This window comes from Candida tropicalis (genome assembly GCF_000006335.3).
Source record: "Candida tropicalis MYA-3404 genomic scaffold supercont3.5, whole genome shotgun sequence".
Lineage (NCBI taxonomy): Eukaryota > Fungi > Ascomycota > Pichiomycetes > Serinales > Debaryomycetaceae > Candida > Candida tropicalis.
Genome location: NW_003020057.1, coordinates 1 through 15,620, shown reverse-complemented (window position 1 = coordinate 15,620; position 15,620 = coordinate 1). Strand labels below are relative to the sequence as shown.

General features: G+C 38.2%; 7 protein-coding genes across 7 annotated transcripts; 3 read left to right on the top strand and 4 right to left on the bottom strand. All coding sequences in view use genetic code 12, as the record gives it.

Annotated features, from left to right (window-relative positions):
* Window position 1: 1 nt before the first annotated feature.
* CTRG_03737 (uncharacterized protein) lies at window positions 2–421 on the bottom strand (the record flags this gene model as incomplete). Its single annotated transcript, XM_002549394.1, has 1 exon — window positions 2–421. A coding segment is annotated over one exon (420 nt), but the record flags the coding sequence as incomplete, so codon positions are not given.
* Window positions 422–594: 173 nt separating this feature from the next.
* Window positions 595–3,603, bottom strand: VID21 (Vid21p; the record flags this gene model as incomplete). The annotated part of the gene is made up of 1 exon (XM_002549393.1): window positions 595–3,603. One exon carries the CDS (start codon window positions 3,601–3,603, stop codon window positions 595–597), a length of 3,009 nt encoding a protein of 1,002 aa, XP_002549439.1.
* Window positions 3,604–4,938: 1,335 nt separating this feature from the next.
* Window positions 4,939–6,177, bottom strand: CTRG_03735 (uncharacterized protein; the record flags this gene model as incomplete). Its single annotated transcript, XM_002549392.1, has 1 exon — window positions 4,939–6,177. One exon carries the CDS (start codon window positions 6,175–6,177, stop codon window positions 4,939–4,941), a length of 1,239 nt encoding a protein of 412 aa, XP_002549438.1.
* Window positions 6,178–6,451: 274 nt separating this feature from the next.
* On the top strand, window positions 6,452–9,007 carry CTRG_03734 (uncharacterized protein; the record flags this gene model as incomplete). The annotated part of the gene is made up of 1 exon (XM_002549391.1): window positions 6,452–9,007. The coding sequence occupies one exon, from the start codon at window positions 6,452–6,454 to the stop codon at window positions 9,005–9,007; it is 2,556 nt and encodes an 851-aa protein (XP_002549437.1).
* A 1,794-nt stretch (window positions 9,008–10,801) lies between these two features.
* CTRG_03733 (uncharacterized protein) lies at window positions 10,802–11,158 on the bottom strand (the record flags this gene model as incomplete). The annotated part of the gene is made up of 1 exon (XM_002549390.1): window positions 10,802–11,158. One exon carries the CDS (start codon window positions 11,156–11,158, stop codon window positions 10,802–10,804), a length of 357 nt encoding a protein of 118 aa, XP_002549436.1.
* A 654-nt stretch (window positions 11,159–11,812) lies between these two features.
* Window positions 11,813–13,018, top strand: PDA1 (pyruvate dehydrogenase (acetyl-transferring) subunit E1 alpha; the record flags this gene model as incomplete). The annotated part of the gene is made up of 1 exon (XM_002549389.1): window positions 11,813–13,018. One exon carries the CDS (start codon window positions 11,813–11,815, stop codon window positions 13,016–13,018), a length of 1,206 nt encoding a protein of 401 aa, XP_002549435.1.
* A 150-nt stretch (window positions 13,019–13,168) lies between these two features.
* CTRG_03731 (ATP-dependent RNA helicase) lies at window positions 13,169–15,620 on the top strand (the record flags this gene model as incomplete). The annotated part of the gene is made up of 1 exon (XM_002549388.2): window positions 13,169–15,620. A coding segment is annotated over one exon (2,452 nt), but the record flags the coding sequence as incomplete, so codon positions are not given.

Here is a 15,620-nt window from a genome sequence, read left to right as displayed (position 1 = left end):
CATATGTTTGATTATGCAGAGTCATATCACTCAAATCGTACTTTTTTCTTATTGATAGCCTTGCACTTTGAACATTGTTATGCATTGGAGTTAAGTACTGATTTCCTGACTGAAGATCTAGAAGACGATTCTCAACTGAACTGGTTGTAATTTCACTAGTGGTCTTTGTTGAACATGGGAATTGCTTGAAATGAATTGTTTCTGTATCATCTTGAAAATCCAACAAATCTTGTCCCAATAATTCTAGTATATTATTATCATGAACATCTAGATGCTTTATAGCCAACGCCAGCGAAGCAGGTTCTGGAAATAACAGTGGATTGATTAAAGACGATAGATTCTGTTTGGGCGCCAAATGTACAAGTGGAGTGACTGTTAAAGCAGTGCTTAACTCTTCATCAAACCCTTCTTCACTAGACATCAAAGTACTGATTGACAATCTGTGGATGGTGGTTGTCTGGCAACAGATCCGAAAAAAAAAAATAATAAAAAAAAAAAAAAATTCAAGAATGCGACTATCGCGTCTTTACAACATAGACTTCTGTGATATAAAAAATGTATATTAAATAACTACTAACAAATAATAATAATACATTATGATCCATTACTTCTTCTACCTTGTATTTCTGAATACGAAACATTAGGAGACCCTGTCATCGGTGATGCTGATTGATTTTTTGGATACTGTTGTGGCAAGGGTGACGAGGGACTACCTTGCATCATAGCCATTTGATGGTTTGTGTTATCTGGGGAAGGACCAATTCTTGTGTTGGGGCTAACATTGTTTCTTTGCACTTGTTGTACTTGCTGTTGCAGAGCTTTGATATTTTGTTGTGGTTGAGGTGACTGGGAATTCATCCGATTTTGTTGCTGCAGTAGGTTCGCAAGGTACTGAGCAGCAAGCTTTGTAACCTGATCTTTGGCCAAACCTGGATTTTGTTTCTGGATCTCATTAATGACCATTGAAACCTGTGCTGGTGGGAAAAGTGGTCTTCTAGGCTGCTGTTGTGGTTGTGGTTGAGGTTGCGGACCAGAAATCGGGGATACTTGTTGACCATTAGGTGTTCCCACTCTCATCGCTTGTGAGTTCACATTCATTCGTTGTGGCTGTTGTGAATGAAGTTGCTGTTGTTGAAGTTGCTGCTGTTGCTGTTGCTGTTGCTGAAGCATTCTTCTTTGTTTCTGCATTTGAATCAAGTGTTGTATTTGTTCATTTGTCAATGGTGTACCATTAGGAGTAGTTGGTCGTTTAATCGGAACTTGGGCATTTTGAGAGTTTGGCTGTCTTATTGGTACATTTGTAGGATGAGGTGGAACTATTTGGTTAGCATTTGAATGTCCATTAGGCATCAGTATACGCGGTCCAGGCATTGATTTCGGGGCAGCCCCAACATTCCTGACTTGTGCATGCATCTGTTGTTGCGAGGTCGATGGGTGAAGTTGAGATTGTTGTGGAGGTTGTGGTTGTGGTTGTGGATGAGGCTGAGGTTGATGGTGGCGTTGTTGTTGTAATTGTACTTGTTGTTGTTGCTGTCTTTGTTGTTGATGCCTTTGTTGTTGTTGTTGCTGCTGCTGTTGTTGTTGCTGTTGATGATGCTGGAGTAACCTTTGTTTACTAATAGTCTGGTTCAATATCGTGTCATTTATAGCTTTATCTCTTTCAAATTTCAACTTCGATAACTCAGCTGGGGTAGGAATTCTATCATTGTTTGATTTAGAATCCAATGAATTTGCCTGTTGTTGTTGACTTGCTTGTATTTCATTTGTTGACTTGCGGTGATTCATCTTTGCAGCAACAATCTCTCTTTTCTTCATAGCTTTGCGCATGGCATCAAACATCGATGCCCAACGCAATTTCCGACTACCCCTTTGTATGGATTCAACACCAACACCTAATGGGGATATTCTTCGTTTTGTAGTCAGTTGTGCTAAATGTGCATGCTCTAGCCACTGTTGTGCATGATATGCATATACTCCTTTCATATCGGAAAATTGGAATTTATCATTCAATTGTATGTACCTTTCAAAGCATTGCCACGGGGTTCTTCTTTCAATATTAGATTCGTATTTCTTTAGACTGACAGCTGAAGATGCTGACAGGATATGTTCTGAAATCAAGTCCCAATTAAAACAAAATTCAGCAACGTAATGAATAAGTCTTTTATCGTCTTGAGGAAGCCAAATAGTGGGTGATCTATATTCAATATTCTTTATCAATGGTGGTTTTGGCGGCTTCAATGGATTGAAACGTCTGTGTGATTGGGTGCCAAATAACCCCTTTTGGTATTCAGGGGGACCATACAGAATGCTACTTTCATCAACCCGGTCTCGAAGCACGATTTTATGCCATTGCTCATCACCTTCCTGTGGATACAACAACCGTGATACCGATGCAATTGGTAACTCCTTTGGTTGAACCGTGTGGTTATCAAACGCCGAGAAAACCGGCAAGTTCTTAACAATGGATTGATCAATTTTCTTTAATTCATCTAGGGTTATGTATGATTTGAAAACACGCTCTTGTGGAGGCTCTGGTTTGGCACTTCCATTGGTGTGTTCAGTAATGTTAATTGTAGAACTTGTATCAACACGAGAGTCATCGCTCTTTGCTAACAATATTGATGTATCAATCGTTCGAGGTTCAGGTTCACTTATATTCTCAAGACAAGGTGTTTTCTCCTCTTGTTTAATGTTGTTGCCTTCTTGTGTACCGGAGACAGCTCCTAGTGGATCATGATTAACTTCATTTCCTGTTTCCATATCTGTATCTTCATTATCCAAATACTTGATTGGCTTTCTTTTTATGCACACCTTCTTACCAACAGCCCAGTATTCTTCAACTGCTTCCGCCATTATCACACAACACCATTTTTTGTACTTCAGTGATTCTCGGAAATCATCTGTCATCCATTTCGCTTCCTGAAGTAAATAGTCCCAATGAAATGTTCTCTTTTTTGACCTCCTTATAAACTTGAATGGATCATAAAACTTCAGTGGCTGTCGCAAAGACCATTTCCCTTGTCTTTTCAATTCTTCGATTCGCGAATACAAAACTGCTATCTTACCTTCAGCTAGAGCCAGTTCAAAATTATCTGTCATTAAAACTTTATGACACCCGGGAAGTAGTTTGATCAATGGAAGGGTCTGAGTTAAATAATATAATTCTGCTAATGGTGACACTGTTTGTGGATGTATTGGATATTGTGCTGGGGCTGTAATCACTTCAAGCTCATCCAACAGTTTATCCAAAAACAATTTCAATTCCTCTTGATCAATTATATTCTGAGTTTTTAACGATTTAACTTGTGATGGTCTAACTTCCTTCTTCATAACAAGACTGTTCTTTTGATACTTTCTAGCATTCCCCTCTAGTTGCGCTTCCTGTCTTCTTTTCAATTCTTCTTGTGGTATATTAGGACGAACAATAGATTCTTCCATGGAAACAATGATTGCTTCTTTGAAAAGCTGCTCTACCACCTTTTCTGATTGTTGGATCAATGTCATGTTTTTCTCAGCGGTACCTGTTTTCAGAAAGTCTCTCAAAAACGGATCTGCTATGATGTGCAGAATCTCTTCTAATCGAGACTTCCAAGTTTCATCCATCTTTTACTTGAACACCTTGAAATAAAAACACCCCACCAAAAAAAAAGATGATTTGTGAAGATAAATAAATAAAAATAAAAGAAAAATGTGTTGGGATAGGAATAAAAACAAATGTTTTGCTATTAAAAAAAATAAAAAAAAATCTCAAATTTTTTTTTTCTTTGCTCAACTGAAGAATGTATAGTCGTGTAAAAGTGGATACAATGGTCACGTGACACCGTGTTGCTCATAAGAAATGTAAACGGTGAGTTGGGAATTAACATACGCGAAGTGTAATGGCATAAGCTGTAATAGACGCTTGAGATTATTTTAGTAGTGGTGTCAAGTTATATTTGACTCAGTACATGTATGTTTTGCAGTTTTTGCCTCCACTTTTTCGACAACAGAAAGATATAGCACAATAACAAAAAATTCGGATCAACGAGACAACTCCCACCAAACAAACAAAAAAAAAGTTCATAAAAAAAAACCAATCACTGCTTTTATTCTTGCTTTCCAAATAAGGTACCGCACCAAATGAATTTGGATTCTATTAACGGACAAGATTTGACTGGCGCGTTTAAGATCACTAACTTGACCGTGTCTGGTCTTTGTGTATGTTTTACAATTCAACATGGACGTTCATGCTTACTAGGACTTGATTTACTAACTTTCCAACTTTTCTAGGTTCTTGGAGGATTCTCGCAATTGTTCCACAGCTTGTATGTTTAACGAACTGTTGTTCAAGAGGAATTGGTTTACTAACATCAATTTAGCCATTCGGTATGTACATTTTTGTTGTTGCTATCAAGCATGAAGTAGGTTACTAACACAATATAGTTTGTCTCTGGGATATACATCATTGCCTTTGGAGCAGTTATTGGAGCACTAGGTATGTATCATTATTGGAATCTCGATGTGTGCTTGTTTATTTACTAACCATTTGAAGAGTTTAGAGTTCCTGCTGAAGCTTATGTGTATGCTTCATTTTTGTTTTCATTTATTGGGCGTGGTATATGTATGTATTAGATAACGTTTTCATATTTGCTTGATGATCAGAATACTAACAATATCAGTCTACACATTTCTTGGGGTAAGTTTGAGTGGCGGCTCAATCTTTAGAATTTTAGCTGGGTTAATTGTTTTCATGATCGGAGTGGCATATGTTGTTTTGGAAACCGTGCCAAGTATTTCTCCACCGGACAATATGAACCCTGAAGGTGCCATGATTGGATTGAATGATGACGAGGGTGTTTAGGCAGTTTTGTTAAATTTGTCTTTCGAATAGAATAGTTGACGTATTTTGTATGTACAAGTTTTACTATTTTCTATATTTATATACAGAGTTCTAAGCGTTTATCTGGCTTTACCGCTTCCCGCTTTAATTATTAGAACATCTCCTTCCTCTACTTCGTATTTCTTACCACACTTATGCTGTTTACCTTGAGATTTTAATTTGTTCTCGTCAAATTCTGATACTTCCTTCAAGTCGTCCCATTTGTATACAATTGAATTGATAAATGTCTTTTGTAAATCAGTATGGATCAAACCCGCTGCCTCTGGTGCGGTACTTCCCAGTCGGATGGTCCATTGTCTAGCTTCGATGTCTCCACATGTGAAAAATGAAATCAATGATAATACCAGTCTCATTTCCTCTACTACTTTTGGAATTACAGAGTCTCGGCCAATATCCAAAACGTACTCTTTCAACTCTTCCTCTTCTAATTCGTTGAGAACAGTTTCATGCTCAGCACTGAACATAATGAGTTTATCGTTTGGAGAGTTGGTGGAAATCCATTCTTGAACTTGATCATAAAACTGGTTTTCTTGCTTACCATAATCTTCTTTGCTGACATTGAGCAAATACACTGTTGGTTTCGCGGTTAGTAAATTCCATCCATTTATTACCTCGATCTCTTCATCAGTCCATTCACCATTTACTGCTTTGATACCATCGTACAACAAAGCAGATAATTTATCCAAAGTAGCAAGATGAATGTCGTATTGGTTGGCATTAATTCCCGGTTTTTTTTGCAACTTCTTTACTTTTTCAATCTCCAGTTCAATAATCTCTAAATCCTTGAGAATTAATTCATCGTTCACAATAACCAAGTCTCTAACCGGGTCGACTTTGTTATTTTCAATGTGGACAATTTCATCATCGACAAAGCCTCTCACCACTTGTAAAATTCCATCAACCTGTCGAATGTCATTTAAGAATTTATTTCCCAACCCGGCCCCACTGCTTGCATTTCTAACCAATCCGGCAATATCCCAGATGGTAAGATTAGTAGGTACCATTTTCTGGGACCCATATATCTTTGCATAATGGACTAGTTTATTCAGAGGAACCAACACCATGGACTTTTCAGGTTCTATTGTAGCAAATGGGTAGTTTGCTGGATTACCCAATTTGGATTTAGTAAGTGCTTGAAAGAAGGTCGATTTCCCAACATTAGCTAGACCAACTAATCCCACTGATAAATTGTTTGAAGCGCGTCCAAGAATTTTTCTGCTTTTCTCGGAAGTTGACATGGCTGCCTTTGCCAGAAGTCTGGTACCCGTAGTGAAACATCGAATGGTTCTATAGAACATAGTTATATATAAGTGGTTCAGTGGGCTTCGGAATCTTGAATCTAAACTTGGCTGAATTTTGTTTTTTTTTTCATTTCTTTTTTTTTTTTCACCTTCTCGCGTAACTCTGGGCGAAGTTTACAGAGAATGGAAATACGAAAAGATGTGAGCAACAATTTTTTTTTAGCGCCCTGGGGGCAGTACAGTATTTTCGCTTCATGATGTGTTGTTTATCTTATGTGTTTCGACTTTTTTTTTTTTAGTTCACTACTAACTCTATGATTTGCCAAACTGAATGTCATCGGATGAAATAAGGTTTACTATACCTCGTTCTTCATACTTAGGTACTCTTTTGAGTTATCTAACTCCTGAGACACTTGCAAAGTGTGGGAAAAGCTTGTTCATAGGAGAGATACCCGAATTATGGCATAACGACAAAAAAGTGGCTCTTTCAAAAGTATTGAAGCAAAAGTCGGCAACTCGTTTACATCAAACCAATGATGTTGTTCAGCAGTACCTTGCGAGTGACAAAGGTAATCCGTTTTTCAAACGACGAGAGGAAATTCTACAAAATATCGAGAGTATTAATAACAACCTGTCTAGAATATTGAATGAATCGAATTCCCCAGATTCGAGTGGAGTTGAAATATTTTCCCCAATAAATGAAGGTTCAGAATTGGATTCATTGCCCACCATTCATGCTCCTTCTTCAAATGTGAAGTTTGAGGTGCCTCATCCACAGACCAGCTTCCTGATGGATTATACAGAAATAGAGGAAGAAAATAGAAAGTTCACCAAACAATTGAAAAGGTTCACGAAGAAGGCTGCTGGTGACCGAAAACCGACACATAAACCAAATAGAATCCAGGAATCAATTATCAAGTCTTATAATGTTGGTGATATTATCAGAATTGATAAAGTACTAGTGATGGCAAAGCAACAGTTTGGAGATTCACAAAATATTGAAACAAGAGTCATTGAACGATGGAGAGAGTTTGTTCTCGTGGTTAGAAAAACAGACTCCCACACGGAGCCGTTTATTTTGCAATTCTATGATATAAACAAGTTGCCAACACAGTCGCATCCCAAGTTTGGATTTCGTATTAACAAGGAACTTTCGGTGGAATTTCAGAGTTATTTGGATAAGACCATAAGTGTAACCGTTTCAGAGAAAACAAAGTATGTGTTGCGGTTAAATAACCAAGAGAATGCATTGCGGTGGGTGTTTTTCACCAAAGAAGCCTTGGGCATCTGTCTGAATCGGGTATTCAATATTTATGTGCCTGCAAGGAAAATATATCTTGAAGTGGCTGTACCAGAACTAGTACTTCATAGCTTTTTCAAAAAAACACATAACTTGGTCATTATTAAAAAAGAACATGGGTATGACGTGATTTTAGATGAATTGGTTCAATACTTGAAGGATTTTATTTACAGAAAAGTACCAGAGCATCCACAAAACTCGTGGTTTTGTTTTCGACATTATGATCGAATAGAATGGACAAAGAATACAGCCGAGATGTTGTATATCCAGAACTCTTTATTTCTGCCGCTATATCAATTGGAGTACCGAGAGGTGTGTGCTATTGACACAGAGCCTATACCTGTTGAAGGGTTTTTGGGTAGGTTAACAAATACCGAGGGCCACGAACGATCTGGTTTGAGAGATTTTTATAAAATTCTGTATTTCTTTACCAACAGAAACATACTATTTTTTACCAAATATTATCGAGCCATTCTTCCTCCCAATGTTGAGAACACATCTGCGCTAATTACCGAGCAGAATATATTCTCTTCAGAGCATATGGCCGCGTTGTTGAAAAATCATTCCCAACACGATAGTTTTGCTGAAAATGAAATTAGACGGAAAATCGAGTTGGTTGTTAATGCAGAAGGGTTGATAGATGTGGCTGATATTATTGACATTAGAATTTCAAATGCAACAACAACACAGAAATTAATGCAGTGTACATTATGGTACAGCAAACCAGAGTTGGTCCACGCAGACGACATTACCGAGTCGTGTTTTGAAATAGTGCTTAGAAATGGTAGTGTGATTAAACTTCAAGCGCCAACAAGAGATGCTCGAAGGGTGTGGATGTCACGACTAGGGGAAATCAGTGAATACTGGAGCAGGAGGGCAAACATAAAGTTATGTGATGAAATCAATGGGAAAGCAGAAAACAAGAGACGATTGGTGATCAATAATTATGTGGACTCAAATGCCCCCGATGAGATTAACTTTCTTGAATCAAAGAATGCAGTGGCAAATAGCGTGGGTATGTACCATCTACTTCCCAATACATTGGTGATCAAAAGCGGGTATTTATACCAGAAGAATAAAAAACATTCCAGTTTCAACAAGTTTTATGCTGTCTTGTGTCCTGGGTTTCTTATAATTTACCACACATTCAAGAGGTCGAAAGTAAATGGTACATGGAAAAGATCTTCTTATTTCACACACTATATTACCATTCCGTTAGTGGAGTGCTATCTTTATAGCGGACGGTTGGCTGAATTGGATTTATTAGCACCAGGAATTCGGAATGCACAATCAGATAAACTTTCGGTTCCAAGGGTACACCAAGATGGATGGAGATCAATGGAAGAAGACCATTTGTTGTGTTTTACTTTATGGTTTGGAAAAAAAAGGAATTTGACGCAGTATGAAAAGAACCTTCCCGCTGATATGGAAATAGCTAAACAAAATCAGAATAATCCTTCGTTGCTTAGTATGATTCGTACTCTAGGGGTGACGGGAAAGAGTATTATATTCACTACAAAGAGTCGACAGGAACGTGACCATTGGATTTCTTGTATATTAGAGGATATGGATAGATTCAATCTCTAGTTTGTAACTAATGCATTATCTATTTCGATAATTAACTCTTCCCATTTGTCCATGGTGTCTTTATTCAAAGCCTCTTGTATTACTTCGGCATCGGAGTCCACGTCAGAGTCACTATCAGTGTCAGAATACTCTGACGCGGCAGATTTGATGGTAGACGGAAGACTATCCGATTTTGCGTCTTCCTGGTCTGTATTTATTGATGATGTGATAACTGCACCCGGTAGTTGTAGGGTACTATCCGAAACGGCCACTACCCATTTTTCCACTATGGCACTTGAAGTGGACTGTAGTAAAGTCGAGTTGGGAGAGTCACTGCCGGTTTGATACACCTGCAAGATTGCTCCTCTAGATGAAATCTTGATATCTTTGACAGGCACAAATACTGGTTCCTCTATTTTATTCCAAATAAGCATACATGTGTCAAACAAGTATACATATCGAGTTTGAAAATAGTCCATTGGCTCGATACATACAGACAATTCATCTGCCACTCGTAACAGTCCCAATTGAAATAGTTTTGACAAATTTACGTTAACACAATTGTCCAACAAGAATCGAATCAACTTGTTTTTAACAACTTCGGGATCAACTGTTTTGTCAAATTCATAATCTGTAGTTACTGTTGAGATTGTTGAATTTGGAGATGGTGATCTAGTGGGGATTCCAACGACGTTACTATTTTTTAAACTCGTTCTAGTTCTTCTTCTCATGGATGGGAAAACACTAGTATCTTGTCCATCAAGGGTTGACTTAAGTGCAGTGAGGTTTACACTGTCGACTTTTGGATGTGGTGCCGGACGTCTCGGGATTAGCGATAGTTTCCTGGTAGATATCAAGTTCCAGTTTCCTGTGTCAAGAACAACTTTGCTGTTGTTGTTGTTGCATTTTTCCCCTTTACAGTTCTTACCAAATGTGATTGTTTTACCACCCGTGTACGACTCTTGCACCTGCTGCATTTCATCACTGAAATAAGCCTTGAAACATTCACAGTGAACCAGATCACCACAATTAAGCTTGACAATTCTTTCTGCTTGCAACACGCTGGAAAGCAGCTCTTCACATATAAAACAGGTTTCTTTACTCTTGTCCTCCATAACATCTGGAAGTGTTCCTTGTTTGTTGTTACTAAGAATATTTGCAAAAGAAACGTTCAATCCAAGGTCCATATCAGAAAACGGATCTCTATTGGGAATCTTTTCTGGCCGTGGACTTGAAAATGTTACACTAGCTGGGGTTGTATTGGGAGTATTGACAGTGTTTCCAAAAGATGGGGTTCTTGCATGGATTGGTGTTGCCATTAAAGGACCAGAAATTGTTTCTCTATATCTACTTGGTGAAGTACTGGAACTGGTGGTTGAATCATTTCTAGCTCCATTCTTGGTTTTTAGGAAATCCTTCCAACTCTTTTTATCTCTCGTTCTCTTGAATTCAGGACTTGATTGAAGCATATTGTTTGTGATTAGCAATGAGAGGCCAAAAAAAAAGAATCTATAATAAAAAAAAAGGTATACCAAAGAAAAGGTATACCAAAGAAAGGGATTTTTTTTCCCCTTTACCCTGTCAATTTAGAAAATAAAAAAAAGGTGATTAAAAAGAATTTTAATGTTTCAGATTTCTGGATTGGTAAATGCAAATTTAAAAACAAAAAAGAAAATGCTTGTCTTTTTTTTAGTGTAAGCCGCAAAACATTCCTAGTTGAGAATAGAGTTGATTTTTAACAGGTGAACACAAAACAGAAGATATATTAAATAAAGCCGTCTATGCATTTAACAACTTGGAATAACTTCCACCTATTTAATATCTTTGGTAATCAAATGGAGGTTGAGAATCTGGGGTCCAACGTTCTTGTCTACCATAGTGTTCGTCGTATCCTCTTTGGGCATTTTCAATAGCTTGGTTTCTAACTCTGTCTCTATCCAAGTAATCCAAACCTTTGGATTCAAATAACTTGTCGGCTTCGGCACCAGCTAAAGCAGCAATGGCTTCTTTGGCAAAAGCATGACTAACTTCTTTACCTTCTCTTCTTTGTTTATCTTCAAACATCTTTACAGCAGCAAATGAAGCGGCACCAGCAACAACTTCATGAGAGAATTTGGATTCGTGGTTACCGTTATAGACTTGTTCGTGGTGTTCTTCAAAAAGACCAAACATTGTGAATTGGGGGGAGTGGTAAGGAAAAAGAAAGAACAAAAAAAAAAAAATGTCGACGAAGGGGGAAATCAATGGGAATTTATAGTGTTGAAGAATTGTCCAAATGAGTAGTTAAAAACAAAACTCCTCTCACTAAGCCCTGTTGAATATTATAATCCGTTGTTCAGAGGGTTAGTTTCATATGAAATGAAATTTGGGTTCATGAGGGTATTGAATAGGGGAGAGACGAATACAGGTTCTGAGGTTAGCGACGTTGCGGAAAACCTCGGTTACATAGGTGAGTATTTTTTTTTTTGATACTAAGAACTAACCAAATTATACAGAAAATCCATGTCGAGATAAACTACCGTTTATAATTCTCAGGAACACCTGCAAGCGTGGGGGAAAGACATATTCTAAACAGACTACTCCAATTGTTTTTTAAGAGTTCCCACATCAGTTCCAAAAGTCGTGCGATTATGTCAATTCCTTCCCGGAGATTAACCTCCGAGCGAGTGTATCTCTACGGATTACAGTGAACCATTCCAACAAAAAAAAAAAAAGGGAAAATCCTCTCTACCCATTAGCGAAGACCACGAAAAAAAAAAAAATCAAGGAAAAACACATTATCTATCGGTGTTGGTTTTTCCTTATTAACTATACTATTATTATTCAATGTTACGTACATCAACTACTACTCGTCAATTGGTTGGTGCCACTGCCAATATGCTTGTGGCAAGAAGATCAATGGCCAAGGCTGCTTCAGACTTGGTTTCTATTGAATTGCCAGAAAGCTCATTTGAAGGATACAATTTGGAAGTTCCAAGCTTGTCATTTGAAACTGAAAAGGAAAACTTGTTGAAAATGTACAAGGATATGATTGTTATCAGAAGAATGGAAATGGCAGCAGATGCGTTATATAAAGCCAAGAAGATTAGAGGTTTCTGTCATTTATCTGTTGGTCAAGAAGCCATTGCTGTTGGTATTGAAAATGCCATCACTCCAACCGATACCGTCATTACCTCCTATAGATGTCATGGTTTTGCTCACATGAGAGGTGCTTCTGTCAAATCTATTTTGGCCGAATTGATGGGTAGAAGATCTGGTATTGCCCACGGTAAGGGTGGTTCCATGCATATGTTTACCAACGGTTTCTATGGTGGTAATGGTATTGTCGGTGCTCAAGTTCCATTGGGTGCTGGTTTAGCTTTCTCACACAAGTACAGAGGTGACAAGGATGTCTGTTTTGACTTGTATGGTGATGGTGCTTCTAACCAAGGTCAAGTTTTCGAATCCTTCAACATGGCCAAGTTGTGGAACTTGCCAGTTATCTTCTGTTGTGAAAACAACAAATATGGTATGGGTACTGCTGCTGCCAGATCATCTGCCATGACCGAATACTACAAGAGAGGTCAATACATTCCAGGTTTGAAGATTAATGGTATGGATGTCTTGGCTTGTTACCAAGCTTCTAAATTTGCCAAGGATTGGGCATCTCAAGGTAACGGTCCACTTGTTTTGGAATACGAAACTTATAGATACGGTGGTCACTCCATGTCTGATCCAGGTACTACTTACAGAACTAGAGAAGAAGTCCAACACATGAGATCCAGAAACGATCCAATTGCTGGATTGAAGGCTGTTTTGTTGGAAAAGGATATTGCCACTGAAGATGAAATTAAATCATATGATAAAGCTGCTAGAAAATACGTTGATGAACAAGTTGCTGCCGCTGAAGCCGATGCTCCACCAGAAGCCAAGATGGATATCTTGTTTGAAGATGTTTATGTTCCAGGTAGTGAAATCCCAGTTTTGAGAGGAAGAATCTCCGATGATTCATGGGATTTCAAAAAGAAAACCTTTTTAAATAAAGTTTATTAGGCTGTATAGGAAATAATATTAATTATTCATTAGTGGTATAAATGAGAATGTAAAAGCGACAGAGAGAGGGAGAGATAGAAAAGTAAAAAAAAAAAATCATCGCGAAAAAAAAAAAAACCGAGAACCCAAAACTCATATCAACAACGGACAATGTCAAACCAAGTAATACGACAGAAACGAAATGGTAAACAGGAAGTGGAAACCCCTGCATTGTCAATGGCAGGAAGGATTTCGATAAAGGAAATGGGTAGCAGTTACAAAGCAGAATCGGCCACGATCCAGCAATCAAAAAAGTCTACAGAGCCAGAGGAGTACAATGATCAAGCATTTGAATTGTTTATGACTAAAATACATGGGTATTTACCAGATTCATCACATGAAGTTATCCAATCAGCAGCAAAAGTTGCTAGTGAACAGTTGAGTAGTGTAGATGTACCTGTACAACAAAAGAGATCCGATCTTGAAGAGTTGTTAAATGTCAAGATAAGTGATACAGATTTGAATGAGTTGATTCAATTGGCCAATAAAATTCTAGCGTCAAGATTAGAGCAGGAGAAACTTCAAGAGGAAAATGAATATGTTGCCGTGAATTTTGAAGAATCTGAAGATGAAAATGACCATGGGTTTGAAGAAGAAATCGACGCCGAGGAGGAAAGTGAACCTGTTGATGTTATTTGTGATTGGCAATGGTTGGAAGGAAGATTTCCTGAACAGAGTTTAGGGATTTTTGATTTACTTGCTAATAAGGAATTAACAGTGGGACAATTGGATAATGATCTCAATGAGTTGTTGGATTACGAACATAATGATCTTGTTGTGAAGTGTATTGAAAATCGTTGGCGTATTGTGTTTACCAAGAAGATGGTTAGTGAACCGAGAGATGTTGTGATACAAGAGATGAAGGATCTTAAATTGGATTCTTTGTTGGATGAGTTTTTCAAAAAGAGACCAATCGAAGAGGAGGAGGATTCTGGTACTAAACGCCAGAGGTCGAGTCAGAGAATCACACAGCGGGTCAATTTGGAAAAGATTATTTTTTCTACCAAAGCTGAAACTACAAAGATCACCCTTCCAGAAGGGACTTTTCAGGAGAATAAAAAGTCGTACGATATAATCACTGTTCCACCACCAGAACAGCCTGCATTGGCTGATGATGAAATTCTACCGACATCTACATTGCCACCTTGGGCACAACAGGCATTTCCTACAAATGAAACCACTACTTTTAATAGAATCCAATCCAAGATTTATCCGCAAGCGTTTGAAACAGACAACAACTTGCTCATTTGTGCTCCAACGGGTGCGGGTAAAACAAATGTGGCCATGTTGACTATCCTTCGAACAATTGGCAATTATCGTCAGAATGATCATGTTCAGTTAAAGAATTTCAAGATTGTATACATTGCTCCGTTGAAAGCGTTGGTACAGGAACAAATGCGTGAATTCCAAAGAAGATTAACGGCATCATATGGTGTTGTTGTGAATGAGTTGACTGGTGACCTGGCATTGTCCAAACAGCAGATATTGGAAACCCAGATTATTGTGACCACACCAGAAAAGTGGGATATCATCACCAGAAAGGATCCAAGTTATGTGAAATTGGTAAAGTTGATCATTATTGATGAAATTCATTTGTTGCACGATGAAAGGGGACCGGTGTTGGAAAGTATTGTCAGCAGGACAGTAAGAAGATCCGACGAGGTTAGAATCGTGGGGTTGTCGGCTACTTTGCCGAACTATAGAGATGTTGCCAAGTTTATTCAAGTGCCTGTCGAAGGGTTGTTTTATTTTGATGCTACATTTAGGCCTTGTCCGTTGCAGCAAGAGTTTGTTGGTGTCAAGGAGAAGAAGGCTATTAAGAAAGTAGCAGCAATGAATGAAGCGTGTTATGATCGAATGTATAAGAGTTTGAAAGACGGGCACCAGTTGATTGTGTTTGTTCACTCGAGAAATGAGACCTTCACTACGGCAAAGTATTTACTGGAGAAGTTGGACATGGATATTGTTGAACACGAGGGAACCAAAGAGGTGTTGAAACAAGAAGGCGAGTCCATGAAGAATGCCAAGTTGAAAGAGATAATTTCCCACGGGTTTGGTATCCATCATGCTGGTTTATCCAAAAGTGACAGAAGCACTGTGGAAGATTTGTTTGCTCAAGGGCATTTGCGTGTATTGGTTTCAACGGCTACTTTAGCGTGGGGTGTTAATCTTCCTGCCCATACAGTTATCATCAAAGGTACTGAGACATATTCTCCCGAGACAGGTACATGGGTGCAGTTATCACCGCAAGATATCTTGCAGATGTTGGGTAGAGCTGGTCGTCCTAGATATGATAAGAATGGTGAGGGGATTATTATTACTTCTCAAGATGAGATACAATACTATTTGGCTATTTTGAATCAACAGTTGCCTATTGAATCGCAAATGGTGCATAAACTAGTTGATAATGTCAATGCTGAAGTGGTAGCTGGTTCGATTACGAGTATTGAAGAAGGGATTGAGTGGCTTGGGTATACGTACTTTTTCGTTAGAATGTTGCAGTCCCCATCATTGTATGGAATTGAAGCCAGTTATGATTTGGATAGTGATCCAAGTTTGTATA